The 22497-nt window shown below is 41.8% G+C and overlaps 2 protein-coding genes across 3 annotated transcripts in view; one reads left to right on the plus strand and one right to left on the minus strand.

Annotated features, from left to right (window-relative positions):
* The first annotated feature begins 311 nt into the window (after positions 1 to 311).
* On the plus strand, positions 312 to 12731 carry C9H1orf146 (chromosome 9 C1orf146 homolog). Its single transcript, XM_075936528.1, has 5 exons — positions 312 to 903; positions 3388 to 3481; positions 6055 to 6223; positions 10842 to 10920; positions 12462 to 12731. Exons 1-5 carry the CDS (start codon positions 820 to 822, stop codon positions 12579 to 12581), a joined length of 546 nt encoding a protein of 181 aa, XP_075792643.1. The 5' UTR covers positions 312 to 819; the 3' UTR covers positions 12582 to 12731.
* A 1426-nt stretch (positions 12732 to 14157) lies between these two features.
* The window catches only part of GLMN (glomulin, FKBP associated protein), a 45248-nt gene continuing 36908 nt past the window's right edge, over positions 14158 to 22497 (minus strand). For both annotated transcript variants that reach the window (XM_075936533.1, XM_075936534.1), the window contains exons 17-19: positions 17924 to 18047; positions 15098 to 15180; positions 14158 to 14952 (exon numbers count right to left, since the gene is read on the minus strand). In XM_075936533.1, the coding sequence (XP_075792648.1) occupies positions 14818 to 14952; positions 15098 to 15180; positions 17924 to 18047 (342 nt within the window). In that variant the 3' untranslated portion in view covers positions 14158 to 14817. The remainder of the gene's footprint in view (positions 14953 to 15097; positions 15181 to 17923; positions 18048 to 22497) is intronic.

A 22497-nucleotide genomic window follows, 5' to 3' on the forward strand; every position in this document is an offset into this window, starting at 1 on the left:
ACTCTCTGATGTGTAATTATTTGTGATTATTTTATAAAACATCAGGAAATCCTGAATTCTAAACCAGGCTCTGCCAGCAATTCACTGCGGTTTTTGCCAAGTTGCTGAACCTCCCTGCAGGTTTTGGGAGGTAATTAAATTGTTCAGGAGAAACATTTTGTTTGACCTGTTAGAAATGCTGCTGACACATTTCAAAGCTGCGTTCGCTTTAGTCTTTCTCATCTCAGCCACTGGAATGATAGAACAGCTGCAACAGGAAAACAGTCTTAGGTGCAGAAAATTCCTTAAGGAGCAATATTTACAATATTAACAACCACATTTGAGCACGTACAGAATATTTATATGACTGTAAGAACATTTCTCCAAAACAATTCCTTAGTTTGAACAAACTGGATTTAAAAAAATAGTTCAAAGCTGACACATTAGAATTTGGATTGTGACATTTTTAGTCAGGTAGACACAGACTTTCTATATGACCTTGAGCAAGGCAGTGGATCTCTCTCTGCTTCCACTCCCGATATTCTGATGATAGCTCTTTCTTCAACCCATGGCCTGCCTTGTGGATTTAGATTGTAAACTCTTTAGAGAAGAAACTGTCTTATCCTGTGTGAAATGATTAGACACTGTGGCCCTGATTTCAGTTGGGATCTTTAGGTACCGCTTGTGCCTTGACCAACCACCATTAATAAGTGTCTTATATTTCACTTTTGTGTTCTCTTAATTTGGTGGCTGATATTTCTGTTCTCACTCGCTCTCTGTTGCTAATTTTCTTTAAGCTTTTTGGAAAGTTTTACCAGATATTTCACTGCTGAATTGTTAATGACTGCAGTGACAATGGCAGAAAGTGGTGGACAGGAAAATGCAAGATGGATCACAACAGTTATCATGAGTTCATCTCTCCAGGTACAGTATACCAGTTATTGGTCAACTGTAGTAACTGATTCACTAACACTGAACCAACTGTCAAATTCTTCCAAGATTTAATAACAGCAGAATATGTTATAGCATGTCTAGCATACACACTAAATACAGGAAAACATGTCCCTTACCTGGGAAACCTGCTGCTGCCATAGAAGATCTACCTTTTTCTTCATATTTTCTCTTATTCTGCTAGCTATTTCCCCTTGTTGTTGGTACCAATTTAGTATGCCTACCACATACTGTTTTACTGCGTTAGAAATATTTTCCTGTCATTCTTTTTGTGTTGCATTAAGACTACTGATTTGATACTACTATATGAATTTTTTTCACCTGATCAATGTATTCCAGCAAGGAGGTTGTCATCTTCTAGGTTCCTCTCTGAAGGCTTTGTCTTTTCTGTTATACAATGTTAATACTTTAAATAGATTATAGTAATAAGTTAAGAGATTCAAACATGGCTGCACACATTTTTGGTTTAAAATTCTGGCTGTTGAAGAGATTGAAGTCTGATTTTTGCTTTTAAGTCACAATCCAGAATCTCTGTATGTCCAGCAGAATGAGAGAGTGTCACTCCAGCGTCACAAAGACAACAGTGGCATTTAAGTATTGGCTGTTCAAGCATCTCCAACCAGAATGAGTTCTAAGGAGGCTCTCAACTGCTGGCCTTAGTGATCTGGGTTTGGGTCAGTTTTATTTGCTCTTCATTCTGGGCTTTGTTTTTCCCCTGTGTAACCACCCCTACTTTTATATCTATGGCATGTATTTACACATGGAACCACCAGTATTTTGGCATCTGTAAAGCCAGGCATTTCCCTCCCCTTCACTCTCCCCAGATTCTAGTGATACTTCATAACCAGAATACCCAGTGAGCATACCCTTTTCACACACAATTCAGAACTTTTCCAGTCACTACCTTCTCCATGCTACAGTATCTTAGTTGTCAGCCCATCAGCTGGCTCTTCTTGGACTTTGCACATTTACAGCTGATGTTCAATCTCATGTTGTACTGGCATGATTTTGTTGTCCCGACTCTTGATTTAATAGCAATTGCTGTATACAAGTAATAGTCATAATGACAATCAGGTGACAGAGGAAAAATGTTATGTATGCTTTACTTTAATTAGCACAATGATTAATCTATGAATAATTTTTTGGTGTTTCATGACTATTTCACATCCATGGTTTGTGAATTTATTTCTCTTTTTTGGAAATATCTTACATGTATAGTACCTTTTATCAAAGGGACTGGAAATCATTCTACAAAGCAGGAAAAAGATGGTTATTATCAATTGACAGGTGAGGGAACTGAAGGTCAGAGTAGAGATTTACTCAATATTGCACAGGAGGTCATTATCAGAGTTGAGAACATATCTAATGCTTCTTTATTCTGTTTGTGGCACTGCCCCTAAGTCAGGGGTGGGAAATAAAAAAATGGCAGCCCAAAGGGTTAGACCTGGTGTGCTGCTGTCGCTATGTTTACCTGTACCTATGGCCAATGTGAGTGGCGGGAAGCTTCAGGGACTGGAACACCACATCCTACCGCTCACATTGACCGCAAATAGTGATTCACGGCCAATAAGAGCTGTGATCCTCCATACCTGCAGAGGCACAGGTAAACATGGAAGCCCACCAGGGACTAACCCTGCAGACTGGATCTGGCCTGTGGGCCAGAATTTGCCCACCCCTGCCCTAAGTATTATCACCCTCCAATACTGTATTTACTAGGCTGGTTGTAGTCTAAAAAGGTAGACTTAAAAAAATCTAGTCCAGCTGTAAATGCGAAAATTCATTGGTCGCATTTGCACAATGTATGGGATTGTTTGAGACTTTTTTCTAGAATACTAGAAAATTCAAACTGCAGGTTGAAAAATATGTACAAGTCCACCCCATTCAGATGAAGTTGCATGGTGCTTTCATCTTGCTTTCCTAAGCAATTGGTATTCTACCATGAAGCTCCCATGTTAAGTACGTTGACTAGAGCAGTCTTTTCTGACCTATTTCCCTTCAAATCAAATGCTGACATCCTCATTATTTCAAACCAGCCTTCTTAATTGCAGGCAGGAAATATCTAGTGTGTACATTTCTACTGTCTGCACGTCTTCCTTTTGTACATCACTTTTTAAAAGAAAGATTTAACTATAAAATGTTTGTCAAGCTTCCTTGTGCATTACGCAAGTGTGTCCGGTGACAAAATTAATGCCAACAGGTTGGTTATAATGGTAAAAAAATTTCAGATGGTCACCCCATTATTTTACACCTAAATCAGTGTTGCAGCTATGTGAATATTTCATAGTCTCAATCAGTTACTCAAAAGGTCAGTTAAAATGTTTAAAATTATTACTGCTACTGGAGTAAAATTATTTTCTAAACTAAGGTACTAAAGAGCTTTTAACATTCAGACTCTGTTTTAAGAGTCCTGTTATAATCTCAAACACATTTTAAAATAATGTTTTAAAATTTATTTAGAGTCATGAAGTTTCAACTTCTCTACAGAGTCAACACCACAGAGTTCGATATTCAGATTCAGTGGCAAATGGATCCATTATTTTTTCTCTTTCTGGTACAGTAAATTGAATTGTAGCACATATTTCTTAAAATAAATCATCAGAAATTCTAACGGGGTATAGGAGCAGCTCCCCCTGCAGTAGCACAGAGTTGACCTAAGAAACTGTACAAAATCTACACTGAAGAAATGTCAAAGTGCCAAAGCATTTTCTCTTTCAAGAGACCAATATTATAAAAGAATAGATGAGAGGAGGGGCTAGGGACAGAAACCAGATACTGGTTAAAATGCAGTTGTACTCTGAAAGGTAACTATAGAAAATGTCATCTTGACAGAACAACTCCTTATGTGTACTAATAACTTTTGCAATTACAAAAATCTATTTAATCTTGTAAGCTTTATATGAAGCCCTTCATCTAAGAGAGAGTGAATCGGATTCTGTTCATTCTGTGCATTAATCAAACTATTTACTAAATCTCAACCACACCTGAGTGAACTTCACTGAGACAATCTCTGAAAATACCACCAAAGCGTAATATAGCCAGCAGAACCTTCACCTCTGGTGACAATGTGTGAAAAGAAAACCAGATTGATCTTCTCTTCCAGGTTGAATTTGCTGAGCTGGCGGTTACAAAAAATTGTTTCTAAAATGAGCAGATTTGACCAGGAAATCACTGAGGCAACAAACATGAAACTCCATATTATTGTTTATATAGTTTCTTTTCAGAGTAGACCAGCAGTTGAAACAATTATAAAGTGACATTTAGACAAAATAGTTCTGCTTATTTTGAATCTGAAACCTTTCTGTTCAATCAACATTGTGTGAGATGTGAATAAGTTTCCATTTTTCCTGTCTAACCTGAGCTGCTTTTTGCATGTCCTCTACATTAAGTCTCATAGGCTACGTCTACACTGCAGGCTTCTTGAGCAAGAACAGCCACTCTTGCGCAAAAACTTGCGGAGTGTCTACACTGCATGCCCATTCTTGCACAAGTAAATTTACAGTAAAGCATTGGAACAGAGGGCTTCTTCCGCAACAGTTATTCCTCTCCTCACAAAGAATAAGCCCTGTTGCACAAGAGCTCTTGCACAAGAAGGCAGTGTGGACAGGCAACGGGTTTCTTGCGCAAGAAACCCCTAGAGCTTTCTTGCACAAGAGAGCTTCCACACTGCCATGGAAGCTCTCGCACAAAAGCACATGGCAGTGTGAACGCGCTCTTGTGCAAGATCTTTAGCACAAGAACTCTTTCACAAAACAGTTCTTGTGCAAGAAGCCTGCAGTGTAGACGTAGCCATAAGGTTTTCCCTGTCTGAGGACTCCTTCAGTTGGCTCCTTTAGCATGTTCCTTAAGGTGCCCAATAGCACATCTGCCATTGTGGATGCTCTGTCTTTGTCCTTAGGCCTTTCACTACATACTTCTAATTTCTTTTCTGGATAACTTTAGAGATGAAAATGAGAGAGAGGTAGCTGTGTTAGTCTAATCTTGGTAAAACAAAAAAAAGCAGTCATGTAGCACGTTAAAGACTAACAAGATGGTTTATTAGGTGATGAACTTTTGACTGCTTTTTTTTTAGAGAGAGATAAAGGTTTGCTGAAGTCTGACATATTAGCAATTGTTATAAATTCATTCAATTTAATCAGGACCATCCCTACTGCTGCTGATGTCCTTGCCCTACACCGGTATTCCTCCCGACCCCACGTAGCCATGCCACATGAGGGGGAAACTGAAGCTGTGGGAAAAGGGGTCGCCAACTCTTTTGGACTGGATGGACCAGACCCTGTTTACTGCAATGGTGCTTGGTCTATCCTTTTCGGGAGAGTTGGCAGCACTGGAGCAGGGCTGGGAGGGAGCCGTGGGCTGGAGGAGCAGTGGATGGCCACAGAGCCGGCCAGAGAGAAGCTGCACTTTTTAGGGGGAAAACACTGCTTTTCACCTGCTCCATTTGAGACATCTGTCCAAACAAATGCTGATCACTGCTGCTGGTGAAGTCGGTGTGGGCACTGAGTCCTGAGGGAACAGTTGGGACTGGGAGTTGCTGGACTAGCATTGAGCTGGGACGAGTTGCTGGGGATGGGTCTGGGGGCCTCTGGTGCTTCTGGGGAGGGTTGGCAGGAGCCAAAGCACTGAGCCTGTGGGGAGGATGGGGATGGAGGCTACCAGAGCCCATAGGCAGCACATAGCTACAAGGGGCACCATGAAATTTGGGGCAATTTGGTGAGCCATGCAGCTGCATGTTTTGAATATGAGTAGGGATGGCCCTGCATTTAATACCTAGTGTTTGTATCTTTCACAGATTTCAAGATTTCCCGCCTATATGTTATTAGGGAACTAACATTAAGTTGAAAACTCATAGTTTGGTCTTAAATTGTAGATTTTTTTTTATGATCAAATCTTAAATTGGTGACTGCAGCTGCTCTCTTTCCAATTTGTGACATTTCCTACTGGCCACCTGCATTGGCTTGCACATAATTACCAAGATATTCATATTGACTCCCATTTTATATTCCTTTGCCTTCTAAAATAATGTTTGAGGTGGGAGTGCTACCTATTAATGACTTTTTAATAGTTGTTAGAAGGCTAACTTGAAGTAACAAACTGGGCTTACATTGTAATCAATTTCTTCTTTAGGTATTGCATTTCTATTGGCAGACACCCAAGACTTGTTAAAGACAGGAGAAGAACTGTTTTTAGACAGAATTGAGAAGTTCATAAACATTCATCGGAATAGTTTTTTGCTTTTGTCGGCTGCTTTGCATGGACCAAAAGAATGGGATTTAATGTTCAGGATTCAGAAAAGGTATGTTTTTAATTGAACCAGTGTTTTTATTATTGAAGGAAAATGAGATGTAATATTAATGAATAATTGCACAAACGTCCTACAGAGTTTCAAAGGTTCAGTGAAACTGGATACCTGCCCAGTTGCTTTGAAGGGATCCAAACACTGAATCCTCAGGCATTTTAAATCTCTGAAGTCTCAACAAAGCCAATGCACTGTCTATGACTTGGGGTTCCTAGTCATATGCTCAGGGTGCAGACCTCTGTCTAGCACCTGCCAGCTGCAACCTTACAGCTCACTACTCAGTCCTTGGAAATGGTTCTAAGTCCCTTAGCCTTCAAGCCAGAATTTAAATTCACCACCCTCCAGAACTTTAGCAGCATGGGTCTCCTGGGCTTATAGCAGTGGTGGGCAACCTACACCTCATCAGGGTCTGTGCATGTCCCGCAAGCCATTTTATTTACTGTTGCTGCTGAGCAGGGTTGCCATACAGTGCTGGTTTCTGTCCCTGTCCCACTGGTATAACTGAAGTGACACACATGTAACGCATCTCAAGTAAGGTGCATGCTGACTGCACACAACACTGACTGACTGTAAGAGTCATGCATTCCCTTTGCATCCAATCAAAGCACTGCCATGGTTCATCTGGCACACTCCGCAAATTCTAGCTACACAAGCACAGTTAGCAAAAAGCCCCTATCCTGGGAGACTGTCATGGTTACAACAGTCTTGCAGACCACTGAGATGGAAGCCACTCCTGTGGCCCACTCCCTAGCCTAGATTGCCCGTTGCTGGCCTACGGTGTAACAAATAAAGCAAATGGACACTTTGCGCACAATTCTAACACCATTGCTTTTTTTCCTGGTCACATGAGAAATACGCAGCTCTATCAAAAAATAATAAACTGTATCTGCATTTCCCTGGTTCCTCACCACTTCAGAGCAATTTTGGGGCTGGAATCACAGTTGTGAGGGGAATCCAGACTCCTACTATTGCAGTGCATGGCTTGCATTCTGAAACATGGACCCTTCTGTCCCCCTCAACATTTTGGCTGCTTCTTCATCCTACGTTTGGGAATTTTCCCATCATCCAAATGCCAGCCCTGCCCTTGCACTTCAAACTAGGGGAGAGGTTGGAAACTAGTTTCTCCTAATATGCAGTAACTCTTTTGTTCTTCTCAGGTAAGACCTATTCAGATGCTGATAGTTCTTAATGAACTTCTAGGCTGTGTCTAGACTGGCCAGTTTTTGCGGAAAATCAGCCGCTTTTCCGGAAAAACTTGCCAGCTGTCTACACTGGCCGCTTGAATTTCCACAAGAACACTGACTTCCTACTGCCTGAAATCAGTGCTTCTTACGAAAATACTATGCTGCTCCCGTTTGGGCAAAAGTCCTTTTGCGCAAAGCTTTTGCGCAAAAGGGCCAGTGTAGACAGCTCAGATTTGTTTTGCGCAAAAAAGCCCCGATCGCAAAAATGGCGATCGGGGCTTTTTTGCGGAAAAGCACGTCTAGATTGGCACGGACGCTTTTCCGCAAAAAGTGCTTTTGCGGAAAAGCGTCCGTGCCAATCTAGACGCTCTTTTCCGCAAATGCTTTTAATGGAAAACTTTTCCGTTAAAAGCATTTGCGGAAAATCATTCCAGTCTAGATGTAGCCCTGAACTATGGTATGTCTATACAACAGAGGAAGATCGAAGCTGCCACTGTTGATCTTCCAGGATTCAAATTAGCAGTCTAGGTAAGACAGCTAATTGGAAGTGAGAGGGTCACTCCGGTTGATGCCGGTAACCTTGCCGTGACGGGGTGCGGTCACAGACAACCTCTCAGGGCTGACTCCAGGGGTGCTGACACGGCTACTGCCACTCGCTTTCCCACTCTCTGGGGCTCCTCACCGCCCGGTCCTGCTGGGCCAGCTCTTCTGGTCTCCCCCAGCCAAGGCCCCGAGCTGAGGTCCCTGCCCCCACTGAGAAGCAGTACAGACTCTGAACCTCTTCAGGTCCAAGGAGAGTGCAGTTTAGGGCCCAGCTTCCTGAGATGCCACTCCCCAGACAGGATCAAACCCTAAAGAATTAGATAAGAGTAAGCCACCTTTAACAATGAAAGGGGGAATGAACGCACTAGTTGCCCCCCTCCCACGATAACAATAATTTACACTGGGTTTGATAGAAAATAAATATGATTTTATTAAGTAGAAGCAGTATTAAGTGATAATAAACAAGAACAGGCAGAGCAAAGTAGGTTACAAATCAAAAGAAACAAAAACACTTGGCTAATTCTACACTGAAACCTCAATATAAACTCTTCAAACTCATCCTAAATCCTAAAACCTCTTTTCCAGCTGCCCCTCCAAACCAGGGTTATCTCCCCACCCTGGGGTCTTCAGCTCCTTCCTTCAGGTGTGGTCCAGCCAAAAGACCAAGGCCCCTGCTTCCCTGTTCTTTTTTGTTAAGAAACTGAGGCCACTCCCTACCAACCACTGCTAGGACTGAAGGACAAAAGAGATTAACAGTTGCTCATAAAGATTTTGAAGGTAACACCCTCCATGTGTCTCATTCACACATTTGAAACCCACAAAGTATTCCCCACTCCCATATGTCTAATTTCACACACGCAAATGATACATACATTGAAGTAAGATACCCAGAACCAGCAGATGGTGACATGAAGATTGATGGGTTACACGAAATAATTTGCTCAAAGCACTTTTGAGTTATGTATATTCATGACCGTGAGTTAAATTCATAAAATATGGGGAGATGTCCATCACATCTGCTTTCATGAGGAGTAAGGGAAGTTGAAGAGTGTTCTTCCTTCGACTTCCTGCAGTGTAGACAGTGCCAAAAGGTGAGTTAAGCTACTTTGACTTCAGCTATGCAATTAACATAGCTAAAGTTGCATATCTTAATTTGACTGTGTGTCATAGCGTAGACGGACCCCAATTGTCCTTGGTCTGGGAGATGCTTAAAGGATTGTCAGCTATCACAGATACTCTGACCTAGAGGCATTCCATGATATAGCAATTTTACATAGTAACAATTTTGCATCATCAACCGGAATACATAATTTCTACAGACAGATTTCCCAAATCATCACATAGGTGAATTTGATTTTGCTTATCTAGTGGAAAACTAGCCATAGGCTAATGTTTGTAACACACTGATTTGGCTTATTAATGGAGAATGTGCAAAACAATATTTTCAGAATCATTTTGACATGACACAGTCAATTTGACATGGGATGCTCTTAAAAGCATGACACTTCCTTTCATCACTTCATTGCTATGTAATATATGTAGTGATTTTTTTTTTCTAGGAAAAAAAACCCAACAAATGGTAGCACTTTATAGACTAAAAAAAAATGTAGATGGTATCATGAACTTTTGTGGGCACAGCCCACTTTTCCAGGTTTGTAATAGAATGGCCATAACTTCCTGTATTCATCCCTAATCACTCTTCCTTGAAGGAGTAACTGCAGCTTTAGGGAAGGATTTGATAAGAAACATTTATTTTGAGGCTTTAATGGGAGCCTAGTCAGGTTTCAGAGCTACAGCTCACCTTCTTCAGTGGAAGTCGGGGGAAGGATGAGAAAGAGATCTCTTATCTCCTGGATTTTTTGTTTTTTTCCCCTCCCTTTTTAGCCTTTGTATATTTTAAAATATCTGTTTAGTGCACTTTGGGGAAACAGAAGTTCTGCTGCGGCTTTGGTGAAGCCTGTGTGTCTTGCCTTTCTTAGGGCCTAGAGCCTTTGAAATCTTTTAAAATCCTCTAAACCGGGTGGCTGGGAGAACTTCTTGTTAGAGCCTTTCTGGTTGCTTTGGGAAGGAGGGAAGTGGATTAGAAGCCCTGCATTTCTCCCCGCAGGCACTCAGGACTCACTTGGAAGGTTGGGGACCTGTGGCCCTGAAAAATCTCCCTTGTTTTTCAAGGGTCCCCAGGCTGGACTTATTCCCAGAGCTGACTGGCTGCAGTCCTCCTTGTGGTTGGAGCCTTTCCCTACTCTGCACTGGGGTTCCTTTTTCCCCTGCTAGGTGGGATAGGCAAGTAGGGTACCCTACCCCCAAGGCAGTCTGACTCCTAGCCCTTTTATCTAATGGAGTTATGGACAGAAGGAATAACTCTCTGTTTGCCGAGCCTGGGAAGGCAGTCTCTCACACTGAGCATCACTTGGATTTGATCGGGTGCTTTCTTAGCTGCCCTGTCATGTCCATAAAGGGCAGAGGAGGAAGCTGGGGGATGCTACAGTGAACACACACACCCCTCCCCTGCAGAGGTTAACTGATCCAGGGGAAAAGAGGAGTGCTGAGGAGAGAGAACACTGCTTCCCACCACCCAAAAAATTGGGTAAAAAAGTTACAATTGAAGTAGTAAGGGCATGAGGCAAAGGAACTTCCACTGTCTGCTGCTGTGGAGGCAGATAATCTGGCAGCAAGCTAGAGCAGAAGGGACATAGCCAGACCATGTTGGACCAAATCACTGCTTCCATGACATGCTCAGAAAGTACAGCAACCCAGAGGTCCAGAATTGTGGGAAATGCTCAGATGGAGAAAAATGATTTGGATAATGTGAGAGAGGTTTTTCAACCTTAAGTTGTCATGTACTGTAAATATATACTTTGAATGTAACTGATTATTCTGATGTGCAGATTCCTGGGCAGTAATTTACGTTTAATTCCAGTTCATAACACTGCTGAAACAGTTAAACTCATGCTAATTATAGCCAAGGTAAGTCTTATGGTATATGTTAATAAATATTACCTATGAAGCTTTTTAAAAAATACATCAAATCAATAAAAGCAATGAATTACAAAATGAATTTGTTGTTGTCCTTAACTGAGCTTGTAGCTTACTATTAGATTGACCATAGTTCTGATCAAACCTACTGTTCTAGGTACAAGAGGCTGCTGATGTGGTTCAAATGTTTTAGAATTATAGTAAACTATAGTTTTAAAAGGTCTTACTAGCATGTATAAAGATGAATGACAGATCTAGGGCAGTAAATTGGGAGTGACTCCATTAATTTATTAGTATAAAATTAGTATGAAAGCAAAATCAGGCTGTAAATATTGACTATCATCTTAAAGTAAATTATTAATTAACCTAAAGACTATAGCAGCTTGTGAACTTCAATCAATGACGTCTACCTATATAAATCTGTTCTAGACACTAGCAACTACAGTGCCATCCATATATGTCCTTTCTATCTGTGCAACTGACACACTCTATATGCATAAGTAAACATGAATTTTCTTTGACAAGGCTAAATGCACATGCAAGAGCTATTTAATGATTTTTCTACAGAAATGCTGATTCAATGTTAATTATAATAGTAGGAACAGCACTCCAATAATGTACCAAAAATAAAAGGAACAAACTTTAAAACTAGATATTGGTTTGTATTTTATCCCTTTCATTAAAGATCACTATATGAAAAAATCCAGTATTTATCAAGCTACAATATTCTGATATAAGGTATTGTAGTTATTTTCTCTCCTAGAGTCTATAAAACAAAAACATCTCAAGGACTACAGTGCCACAACTATTAAATATTGACATCTTAATAGTAACCACTGTATGTCAGACTTCTAGCTTTTCATTAAATCTGTCCATATTAACTGCAAGGATGCTAAATAAAATTAGGCCTACTGCTTATCTTATAAATTTAAGGCTATCCTGCACTTGAACTGCACTAATGTTCAAGTGACTTCAATGGAAGTTCCATGGAAGGGACGATGTTAGCAGGAGACCCAGATATATTTGTGGCCATTAAAAAATAGTTCTAAATCTTAAGGCCACAACCTAGCCTCTGTTGGGGCCAACTTGCACTAGTTCACAGTGCAAAGCAGTCACTAGCCAGCTGAATAAGCTACTTCAAAACTCCCCCATTTGGGGAATCCCAGCTTGAGTAAAACATGTATAATAGCTGCCATTTCACTCTTCTGTTCCCAGTGGAGGTGTGGCCAGGGAGCAGCCATATTTATCCAATCCTTGGCAGCTGAACAACCCTTTGTTGGGATGTTATCAAAATATGAAAAAAGCAGTCCTACACCTGCTTTAAGTTGTGTTTTAGGATCAGCCTGATATCCCAAGATAGACGATCCAGTTACCTTTGTTTCTCCTTCACTCCCAGATATCCAGTTGAGAATCTGTTCTCAGTCTCTTGCTATAGTACAACTGGAAATTACTCAGTATCATCTTTACCCAAACTATCTAATTTTCTTTTAATTAAAATATTTGTAAGTAAGTCACATTTCTTTTCTTTTCAGACCACTTGCAAACCACACATAGACAATATTCGCGACAGAATGCTAATGGCAAAAGCGCAGATCACAGACCAGAGTCCAGTTTGGAAAATGCTTCACAAGAGCCAGTTGGATTGTAACTAACTTTGTATCAGTTAGATTTATTCAAAAGTTCTGGAGTTACCTTTCTAAGCAAAATACAAATGCTTTTCTTGTCTTTTCAAAAGCAGCAACTGTACAAAAACAGTCAGTTAAAATATTTGCATGTAATTGACGCATTAAATTAAAATTTGCAATGCCATATAGTGTGAATTATACCAAATTTGCTACCTTGGAAGGAAATTAAAGGATTTTTAAAAAAGCTCTATGATGTTTTGTTTTTATAATGTGGACAATTTAAATATAACTGCATTAAAAAGCATGTTCCCTACCTTTAGCTTGATTGCAAAGTTATTTGTTGTTGTTCAAAATATTTAAACACTTCTTTGGAAGATTCTTTAGAATAAGAAAAATAAAAATAATCCTAGAATAGGTTCCCCCATGTTCATATACTTTAGACCTTATTTATGCCTTAACACTTTAGGCACTGAATTGCATTATTGTTTTTCTTTACAAAAATATGTCTACTGTCTTGTTTACTATATAACCTTTCACTGGGGAAAGTTCTAAATATATCTGGTTTTGTCCCAGAGGTGCTTTTAGAAGCATGGATTCTCCTTGTCTTCAAATCTCTACGCTCAGATCACTGGTATGCAGAGTCCTAATTTACAGTCACTCTTTATTAATCTACAGGCAGTCCCCGGGTTACGTACAAGATAGGGACTGTAGGTTTGTTCTTAAGTTGAATCTGTATGTAAGTCAGAACTGGCGTCCAGATTCAGCCGCTGCTGAAACTGATCAGTTTCAACAGCGGCTGAATCTGGATGCCAGTTCTGACTTACATACAGATTCAACTTAAGAACCCCAGGCATCCCCAAGTCAGCTGCTGCTGAAACTGATCAGCAGCTGATTCCAGGAAGCCCGGGGCAGGGGCTTCCTGTAGTCAGCCACTGGTCAGTTTCAGCAGCAGCTGACTTGGGGACGCCTGGGGCAGAGCAGCTGGGGTGCTGCTGGGTTGGTCCAGTAGCGCCGCCGCTCCTCGGCGCTACTGGACCAACCCAGCAGCACCCAAGCTGCTCTGCCCCAGGCGTCCTGATTCAGCCGCTGCTGAATCTGACCAGCAGTGGCTGAATCAGCACGCCTGGGGCAGAACAGCTGGGGTGCTGCCCGGTTGGTCCAGTAGTGCCCAGAGCGGCGCTACGGGACCAACTGGCAGCGCCCCAGCTGCTGTACCACAGGTGTCCGGAGCAAAGCCATGGAGCACGGGGGCAGCAGGACAGCCCAGACGCGCCGTGGCTGTCCTGCTGCCCTCGTGGCTTTGCTCTGCTTTGTTCCCGGTCCCCCTGGTCTGCAGATCAGGGGGACGGGGAGTAAAGCGGCGGACAGCCCAGACGCGTCTGGGCTGTCCGTTGCCCGCATGCTCTGCGGCTTTGCTCTGCTTTGCCCCCCCCGTCTCCCTGGTCTGCAGACCAGGGGGATGGGGGGGGGGGTCAAAGCAGAGCCAAGCCGCGGAGCGCGCGATCAGCTGACAGCCCAGACGCGTCTGGGCTGTCAGCTGGCCGGGCGCTCCGCGGCTTGGCTCTGCTTTGCCCCTCCCCCCCCCCCCCCGTCTGCAGACCAGGGGGACGGGGGGGAGGGGGGCAAAGCAGAGCCAAGCCTCGGAGCGCGTGGGCAGCGGACAGCCCTGTCCGCTGCCCACGTGTTCCGCCGCTTTGCTTCCTCTCCCTGGTCTGCTGGAGACCAGGGAGAGGAACGGCCCCGTTCGTAACTGCGGATCCGACGTAAGTCAGATCCGCGTAACTCGGGGACTGCCTGTAGTAGTATGGTTGGCAATATTAATTGCCAATTAGTAAGCACTAATATTAGAAATAATAGCTAGTATTTACATATCTGTGGCTCTAAAACTCTCCAAACATTATACCATTGGGTTCTAGGTAATGCAAATATACCATATTTCTATACACCAAAAACATCCTCTCATCTTCAGAGATTAATGAAATATTATAATTATGCTAAGCTGATGAGGCTTCCAAATTCTAGCAAAACTGCAGTAAACTCAATGCAAGGATACTTGCAGTATTTTATTGAAATCAGTAGATTGTCTATCTCCATTAATCAGATTTTACAGTAAAGACATGTAACTGAATACATAAAGAACAGAAGCCTTTATAAATAATCCTTCAAAAGACTTGTGTAAAGCTTGAGAATGTCTCTTTCAAGTAGTCATATTAATGACGACCAATGTCTTAATGTATTGCAAAAGTTAAACAACCACTGGGATTTAGGACATTGAGTGCTTCATTTGACCCCCAATATTCTTATCTGCTACGGTTTTTATTTTCAGTTCGATGAGTTCTTCTACTCGGGCCAGAACACTTTCTATTAAATCAAATGTGAAAAGAGCTGAGTGTAGAACCTGAAATGTCAAGAAAAATTCATGTTATTTATATTAGCAAAATGACATTTTTTTCCTGTCAGCTCTAAAAGAACACTTGCCTTCAGGTAAAAATAAAATCTGTCTAAACGTATTTGCATAACTTTGGAAAAAGGTACGAACTCACCTGAAGCTGCATTTCAGTGGTCATGTTAGGCATCTTTTCCCCCCCAACTGTTAGGGAACAAACTGTTTTACAATTCTGAGATGCTGCAAAAGAAAAGAACATATTATTGAGCAGCAGGATTTCCATCTAATTTTTAAATTATCATCTTCATTCTATTACAATTCTAAATTGTTATGTGTGTATCTAGTGTCTGATCAAGAAGTAAAAATGGAGGATACTGAATTCTAGCAGAGGATAGACCTGAGCTGGCTCCTATATTTTAAGTTTCCCATACAGCAGGTCACTGCCTTGGGCTGTCTTTTATACAAAGTGTTCCATATAGACTATAATTAGATGGATTTCAAAAGATAAATCTTGTACGATAATAAAATAGTTGCAGCAACAGATCTATTTTATTGTAACAGAAGTCAATTTTATGAAGCTGCAAGTCACATAAAATGGAAAAGTACAAGAGTTCCCCCAGAACAATCCTATCATCCATCTTTTAGCGTACATCTACACAGCAACATAATTTAGAAATAACTAGCCTTATTAGTCTGCGTTTACACAGCAGGCAGTTATTTTGAAATAATGTCGAAATATAGTCAAGCTGGAGGACTTCTTACTCCAACTCTGGTAGCTCTCACTGTATGAGGAGTACAGGAAGTCAGCGGAAGAGTGCTCTATTTCAAAATAAGTGCTGTGTAGATGCCCCCAATTCCGAAATAAGCTCTTTCAAAATAAGCTATGCAACTGACATAGCTCAATTTGTGTAGCTTATTTCAAGTTAAGCCCTGCTGTGTAGACACACCTATATACGACAGATTTTTTTTGAATAATGGTTTCACATGTAAAAAGATGGCAGGAGACAGTTCAATGATATGATTTAATGTATCCACTACTTAGCTATTAAATGTACAGTTTAAGGAAAGACTGATAGCTTCTTATTTTAGCCATCCTGCTTGCTTGCTTTGCATTGCTTCTAAAAAAACAGCAAGCAAATGGTCTGGTAGCATTTTATAGACTAACAAAATATGTAGATCGCATCATGAGCTTTCGTGGGCACAGCCCACTTCAGATGACCGGAGTTATGACTAGGGGATAAGAAAACTTGAAATAAATAGGAGAAGAGAAAGGGCGGGGAGGAAGAGAAAGATGCTCTGTCGCCCACCCCCCTACCTCTATACATAAAGTATCAGGAGAAAGGGTGCTAAACCTGAGTAGATAAAGATCAAAGTCAGTGGACAGATTGGTAAAGCTGCAACTGCAGTTCCGGAAGCTGAGGAAAATTGTGTCTCTTTTTATACTTAGCACATATAACTTACCAGAACAATGTAGTCTTACTTACAGAATCCTGGTAATGGTTTAGTTTTACTATCTCTGTGACAAAGTGTACCAGCCCTACACTGGGGAAGCAAGGCTTAACCAGGCTCACCTGGCTGAAGAAGTCCCGCCCCTGCAACCCTGCTGGGCATGCTCAGACTGCAGCCTAGGTATAAAGGCCTGGAGAGAGGCTCAGTCTGGGCTGGTTGCTGAGGAGGAAAAAGGTACTGCCAGGGCTCCTGGAGGTGAACCACCAGTGGAACTGGACTTGGAGACCAGCCAGCAAGACAGAGATACTGCTGAGGATCTGGAGGAAGGACCCTGGAAGGAGTCTGGTAGAGATGGGTAGGAAGTAGCCCAGGGTGGGAGGTTAAATCCCAAGGAATTTGGTGTGTTGCAGAAGGATTCCCTGCCAAGTTAGTTGTGGACTGCACTACTACTGTCAGGGCCCTGGTCTGGAGGTCCCAGGTTCCCCTATCCCCTTCTTGATTCCCAACCCATGGAGCCTGCATCTGCTTCTGTTGACTCTTGCCGTTAGGCCACACTGCCCCAGCAAGACAGCCAGGTTGGCACCTTAATTACTGGACGTGCAGGGTTGGGGGCATGATTTCAAAAGCTTCAGGGACTTGACAGCTCCCCTGACGGGGGAGGGAGCAGGCATACAACCTTGCAACAATCCTACTGATATTATGGGAAAAATATTCATTCCCACTTTGGCCTTTTCATACCCAGTGAAAGGGTCAGAGGTAAAAGGGTGCTCTCAAATGCCACATAGTGCTACACCAAGGAAACCTCTTTTAGCTGAATAAGGAAGACAAGCTGCCTTTAGAGGGCATACAAGGTGAAACCATAGCACTTGTGAGATTCTGGGCAGCACTGCAAGCCATGGGCACCCAGGGCTGTCTACACTGCATCAGAAGCCATGGAGCATTGCAAGCTCAGAAGTGCACAAAGGCAGCTTAAAACCACCTTGGTTTCCCACTCCTGCTTCTCTAACAGAATCTCACCATGTGTGTCAAAGCAAAAATCGAAAATGTAATATTTCAGGACTTAAGATTGTACCCAGTAGTTCTCATAGCTCCTTTACTGCTCAAAGAAAGAGGGAACACTAAGACAAATAGCAATGCAGAACAAGTTTTGAATGTCTACATGACATCATTCAAGTTGAAACAATCTCTGAATCACATGTATTTTTCTATTGGCTTCTGTGAGGCGTACATATGTGCACTTGGAAGTAAACAGACCCTGAATAAAGGCTACTTTTAATTGGATGAAAAATTGGAAGAAAGCATAGTAATGAAAACAAAGCCCACAAATTTGGCTTCTGAGCCCTTTAACTACAGTACTATGGAAGTAGATCTTAATGATAAATATAGTATCTACAGGTTAAGTTGTCATTTCAAACCTAGAGTATTTCAAATATTTTATCTCAAATACAACCTACTTAGTGCTCGTGAACTTTCACTTTTCTCACACAATTTCCATATCTGAAGGACACAAATGATAGTAATGGATATAACCAACCTTGTCTATTTTCCTTTTTACTCTTTATTTCTGCTTCATAATGTGCTCTTGACATATTAAGTCCTGTGTGCAAAGGCTTTAAGAAATTTTGCTTGATCTTGTTAAGTTCAGTCCATACACCAGTCTGTTCAAATTGGGAAAGAAAAAAATGTCAAATCAATTTTTATTGAAAAAGTGCAATGCTAAACCCTAGAACAGTTTCTGACTATTTTTACACCACCATTTCTGGTCCAGGAAGGAAGAGGATTTACACTCTTCCCTTTTGTGCTGACCTGCATATTTAAGCTATTGAGTCCCCATGACTTCCTTTGCTTTCTTCTAGCAGCATTTACATTCTCATAAACCAGTCTTGAAATTATTCTCAAAATGGTGCCATTAGCAGTGCACTACTAAGACAGAAATGCATCATATGCTATACATATGTAGCCAACCCTAAATAAACCGGTACTGAAGTCTGTAGCAAGCTTTAGGTAAACTAAAATAATCTTTTACTGGAATCATATGCTACATTCTGGCTATGTCTATATTACACTCTTCTTGCACAAAAGCCTATCCAAAAGAATCATGGATTAGCATATTGCTGTGCTTCATTTGCATAATTAGGGGCCGTTTTTGCGCAAGAGGCTTTTGCACGAGAAGAGTGCAGTATAGATGTAGCCTCTGTTATGAAAGAAAATGTAGCCAACCCTAAATAAATAGGTACTTAAGTCCATATCAAGCTTCAGGTAAACTAAAATAGTCTTTTACTGGAAAAAAATACAATCAGCACAGTATTTCTTGTTTTATTTTTGCTATATCTGCATTAATGTTTATCAAAATTAGCAAGAGAAAACTAAATGCATAAACCGCTGGAAAAGAAGAAGGTTGAGCTTTTGGCATGTAGGTTGAGGATTATAGTACATGGTGGATGACGCATATTCTTTCATTCCCTCCTGCAAGCTAAGTTGGAAGTGACTTGATATTTTTGTGGGTGATGAAGAAGGCCTAGACTTCTATTGCTGTAGATGATGATAAAAAAAAATCATGTGGTGGGAGTGGGGCCAAAAGGTTCTGAGTGTGGGATGGGGGCTCAGAGCTGGGATAAAGGGTTGGCACACCCGAGTGTGAGATCTCCACAGTAGTACACAAGAACTCGTTCTGCTCAGGGATGGAAAAAAATAGAGGGAACACTGTTCCCAAATCTACTGAAGTGTTAAATATTTACATGCTAACTTTTTTTACAATTTTTTGCTTGTGTATAGTATATACTTGGTGAATTGAACATAACATAAGAACAGCCATACTGGATCAGACCAAAGATCCATCTAGTCCAGTATCCTGTCTTCCAACAACAGCCAATGCTAGATGCCCCAGAGGGAGTGAACAGAACAGGGAATCAAGTGATCCCTCTCCTGTTACCCACTGCCAGACAAACAGAGGCTAAAGGCACCATTCCTACCCATCCTGGCTAGTAGCCATTGATGGACCTAACCTCCATGAATGTATCTAGTTCTTTCTTGAACCCTGTTAAAGTCCTGGTCTTCACAACCTCCTCTAGTAAGAAGTTCCAAAGGTTGATTGCACTGTGCACCGCGTAAAGAAAAACCTTCTTTTGTTTTAAACCTGCTGCCTATTAATTTAATTTGGTGACCCCTAATTCTTATGTTATGGGAATTGGGTACAAGTAAATAACTTTTCCTTATTCGCTTTTTCCACACCAGTCATGATTTTCTAGATCTCTATCATATCCCCCGTTAGTCTTTTTTTAAACTTGAAAAGTCCAAGTCGTCTTAATCTCTCTTCATATGGGACCTGTTCCAAGCCCCTAATAATTTTTGCTGCCCTTTTCTGAACCTTTTCCAATGCCAATATATCTTTTCAGTTGAGGTGACCACATCTGTATGCAGCATTTAAGATGTGGGAGTACTATACTTTTATATAGAGGCATTAAGATATTCTCTTAGGCTACGTCTACACTGGCCCCTTTTCCGGAAGGGGCATGTAAATTTCACGAGTCGTCGTAGGGAAATCCGCGGGGGATTTAAATATCCCCCGCGGCATTTAAATAAAAATGTCCGCCGCTTTTTTCCGGCTTTTAAAAAAGCCGGAAAAGAGCGTCTAGACTAGCCCCGATCCTCCGGAAAAAGTGCCCTTTTCCGGAGGCTCTTATTCTTACTTCAAAGATTGTATTCTTTTCAGAGAACTATCTACAATGACTCCAAAATCTCTCTCAAGTAGTTGTTGCTAAATTAGTTCCCATCACATTGTATGTATATTTGAGATTATTTTTTCCAAATGTGCATTACTTTACATTTAACAACACTAAATTTCGTTTGCCATTTTGTTGCCCAATCACTTAGTTTGGTTAGATCTTTTTGAAGCTCTTCGCAGTCTGCTGTGGTCTTAACTATCTTGAGCAGTTTAGTATCATCTGCAAATTTTGCCACCTCACTGTTTACCCCTTTCTCCAGATCATTTATAAATAAATTGAATATCACTGGTCCTAGGACAGACCCTTGGGGACATCACTAGTTACCTCTCTCTATTCGGAAAATTTACCATTTATTCCTACCCTTTGTTTCTGTCTTTTAAGTAGTTATCAATCCATGAAAGGACCTTCCCTCTTATCGGTATGTAGATTTTGGAGAAGAATGTATGAAGAATGAAAAAATTGAATTTCTTAAGATTATTTATGAAGCTATCAGAGAAGATGCCCACCCATGCCTCAACACTGACATATACATAACTGGTATCAATCTAGCTCACTTGTGGGTGTTTAGACTTTATTGAATGCTTGTGATTTCACGTATAACCTCTGTATCCCATGTTGTAAGGTAATGTTTGAGTGGTTGTATTATGAGCCTCAGACTGTGCAAATCACAAGATAGGAGAAAGATGTTAATTAGCGTAAAGGGCTTATAATCAACAGAAGGCATTACATCCTTCCCTAATAAGCAAAGTCCAGAGACACCAGATGGACTATTGTGACATGTTAAAGTGGATAAAAGATGATCGTTTTTCTGTTCTCACCCTTGCCCATCTGTGAAGATGGATTATGCAAGTGGATTCCTCCTATCAGCTGAGGTTGCATCTCAGAGCTGGGGATGTGAAAAGTTAACCAATAAGCATCACTCTTAATGGGTGATGCATACGAGTTCCAGTTAACTGTTAATCGGTGGGGGCTGGAGCAACTCCCTGCCTGCCATGACAGAGGACTGCTCTGACCATGGTGGGGGTACCCCGCTGCAGACAGAAGTTGCTTCGATCATCTGGAGCAGCCCCCGTCCATGGTGGGCCTCGGTGTGTGTCAGAAAAGGGCTGCTCCAGATGACCAAAGCAGCATCTGCCTGCAATGTGCTCAGGCCTACTGCAGACAGACTCAAGCTGGAGTAGCCCTTACTTGCAATGGGGGGCCACAGGCAAGGACCGCTCTGGCTGGGCTGGAGCACCCCCTGCCTGCAGCAAGTGGGGGGCACTTCAGCCTGGCCTTGGCAAGCAAGAGGGTCACACCAGGGCTGGATCAGCCCTACCCGGCACGTGCCCCTCTTTAGTCAGTTAAATGGTTAAACATCACCTTTAACCGGTAAACCAATTAAAAGGGATTTTACATCCCTACTCAAAGCATATGGAAAGAGTGGGATAAAAATTCCTAACAAGACGGAACTGATTATTTCTATTCTGTTCGGATGCCGAAGATCCCCAGCTGCTTAGCCTGGGTTAGCCCTAAAAAGCACACACATCTTGCTGATTAGAGAAGCTTGTATTATCTTTAGGGTGGTAACTCATCTTTGTACATGTTTACCTGCTTTAACCTTGTAAATAACTCTGTGGTCTTTTCTACTTTATAAATCTTCATGTGGATTGGCTACAAGCATTGTCTTTGATGTGAGATTAAGTAGCAATTGATCTGGAGCAAATGACTGTTCCTTTGGGACTAGCAGTCATCTGAATAGTGCTGTGATTCTTGCTGTAAGGGACCATCTAACACAAAACAGCCTCACCAGGATGGTGAGGGACAGTGTCTGTGATTCCATATTAAAGCTGTTACAATGCCTTAGAGGCTTACACTAGTTAACTGATAGCTAAAAACTAAGCATAAATTTAAAAACTAATTTGGGATTTGTGCCTTGGTTCCAAATAGTCTGCCCTGAGGTTGGCATTCAGATTCTTGAATCACTACGAGCAGCATTACAGTCATGTCCCTTTAATCATATACAGGCAGTCCCCGAGTTACGCGGATCCAACTTATGTCGGATCCGCAGTTACAAACGGGGTTTGCTCCGTGTCTCCCTGGTCTGCTGGAGACCAGCAGACCAGGGAGACGGGGAGCAAAGCTGTGGAGGACGCGGGCAGCAGGACAGCTGCGGCGCGTCTGGGCTGTCCGTTGCTGGCGTTCTCCGCGGCTTTGCTCCGGACGCCTGGCACCCTGATTCAGCCACTGCTGGTCAGTTTCAGATTCAACTTAAGAACAAACCTACAGTCCCTATCTTGTACGTAACCCGGGGACTGCCTGTATGGAACTAATTTAGAATCTGCAAAGTAAGCAATAAACCTTTCCCCAACTATAGGGGCATTAAGAAATGAAGGAAACAAGG

Source organism: Pelodiscus sinensis, chromosome 9 (assembly GCF_049634645.1).
Source record: "Pelodiscus sinensis isolate JC-2024 chromosome 9, ASM4963464v1, whole genome shotgun sequence".
Taxonomy (NCBI): Eukaryota; Metazoa; Chordata; order Testudines; family Trionychidae; genus Pelodiscus; species Pelodiscus sinensis.

Coding starts and splice junctions, on each gene's coding strand:
- C9H1orf146 (XM_075936528.1), top strand. CDS start 820: ATGACTGCAGTGACAATGGCAGAAAGTGGTGGACAGGAAAATGCAAGA. Junction 904..3,387: donor TCATGAGTTCATCTCTCCAG/GTACAGTATACC, acceptor AAATTTATTTAG/AGTCATGAAGTTTCAACTTC. Junction 10,921..12,461: donor TCATGCTAATTATAGCCAAG/GTAAGTCTTATG, acceptor TTTTCTTTTCAG/ACCACTTGCAAACCACACAT.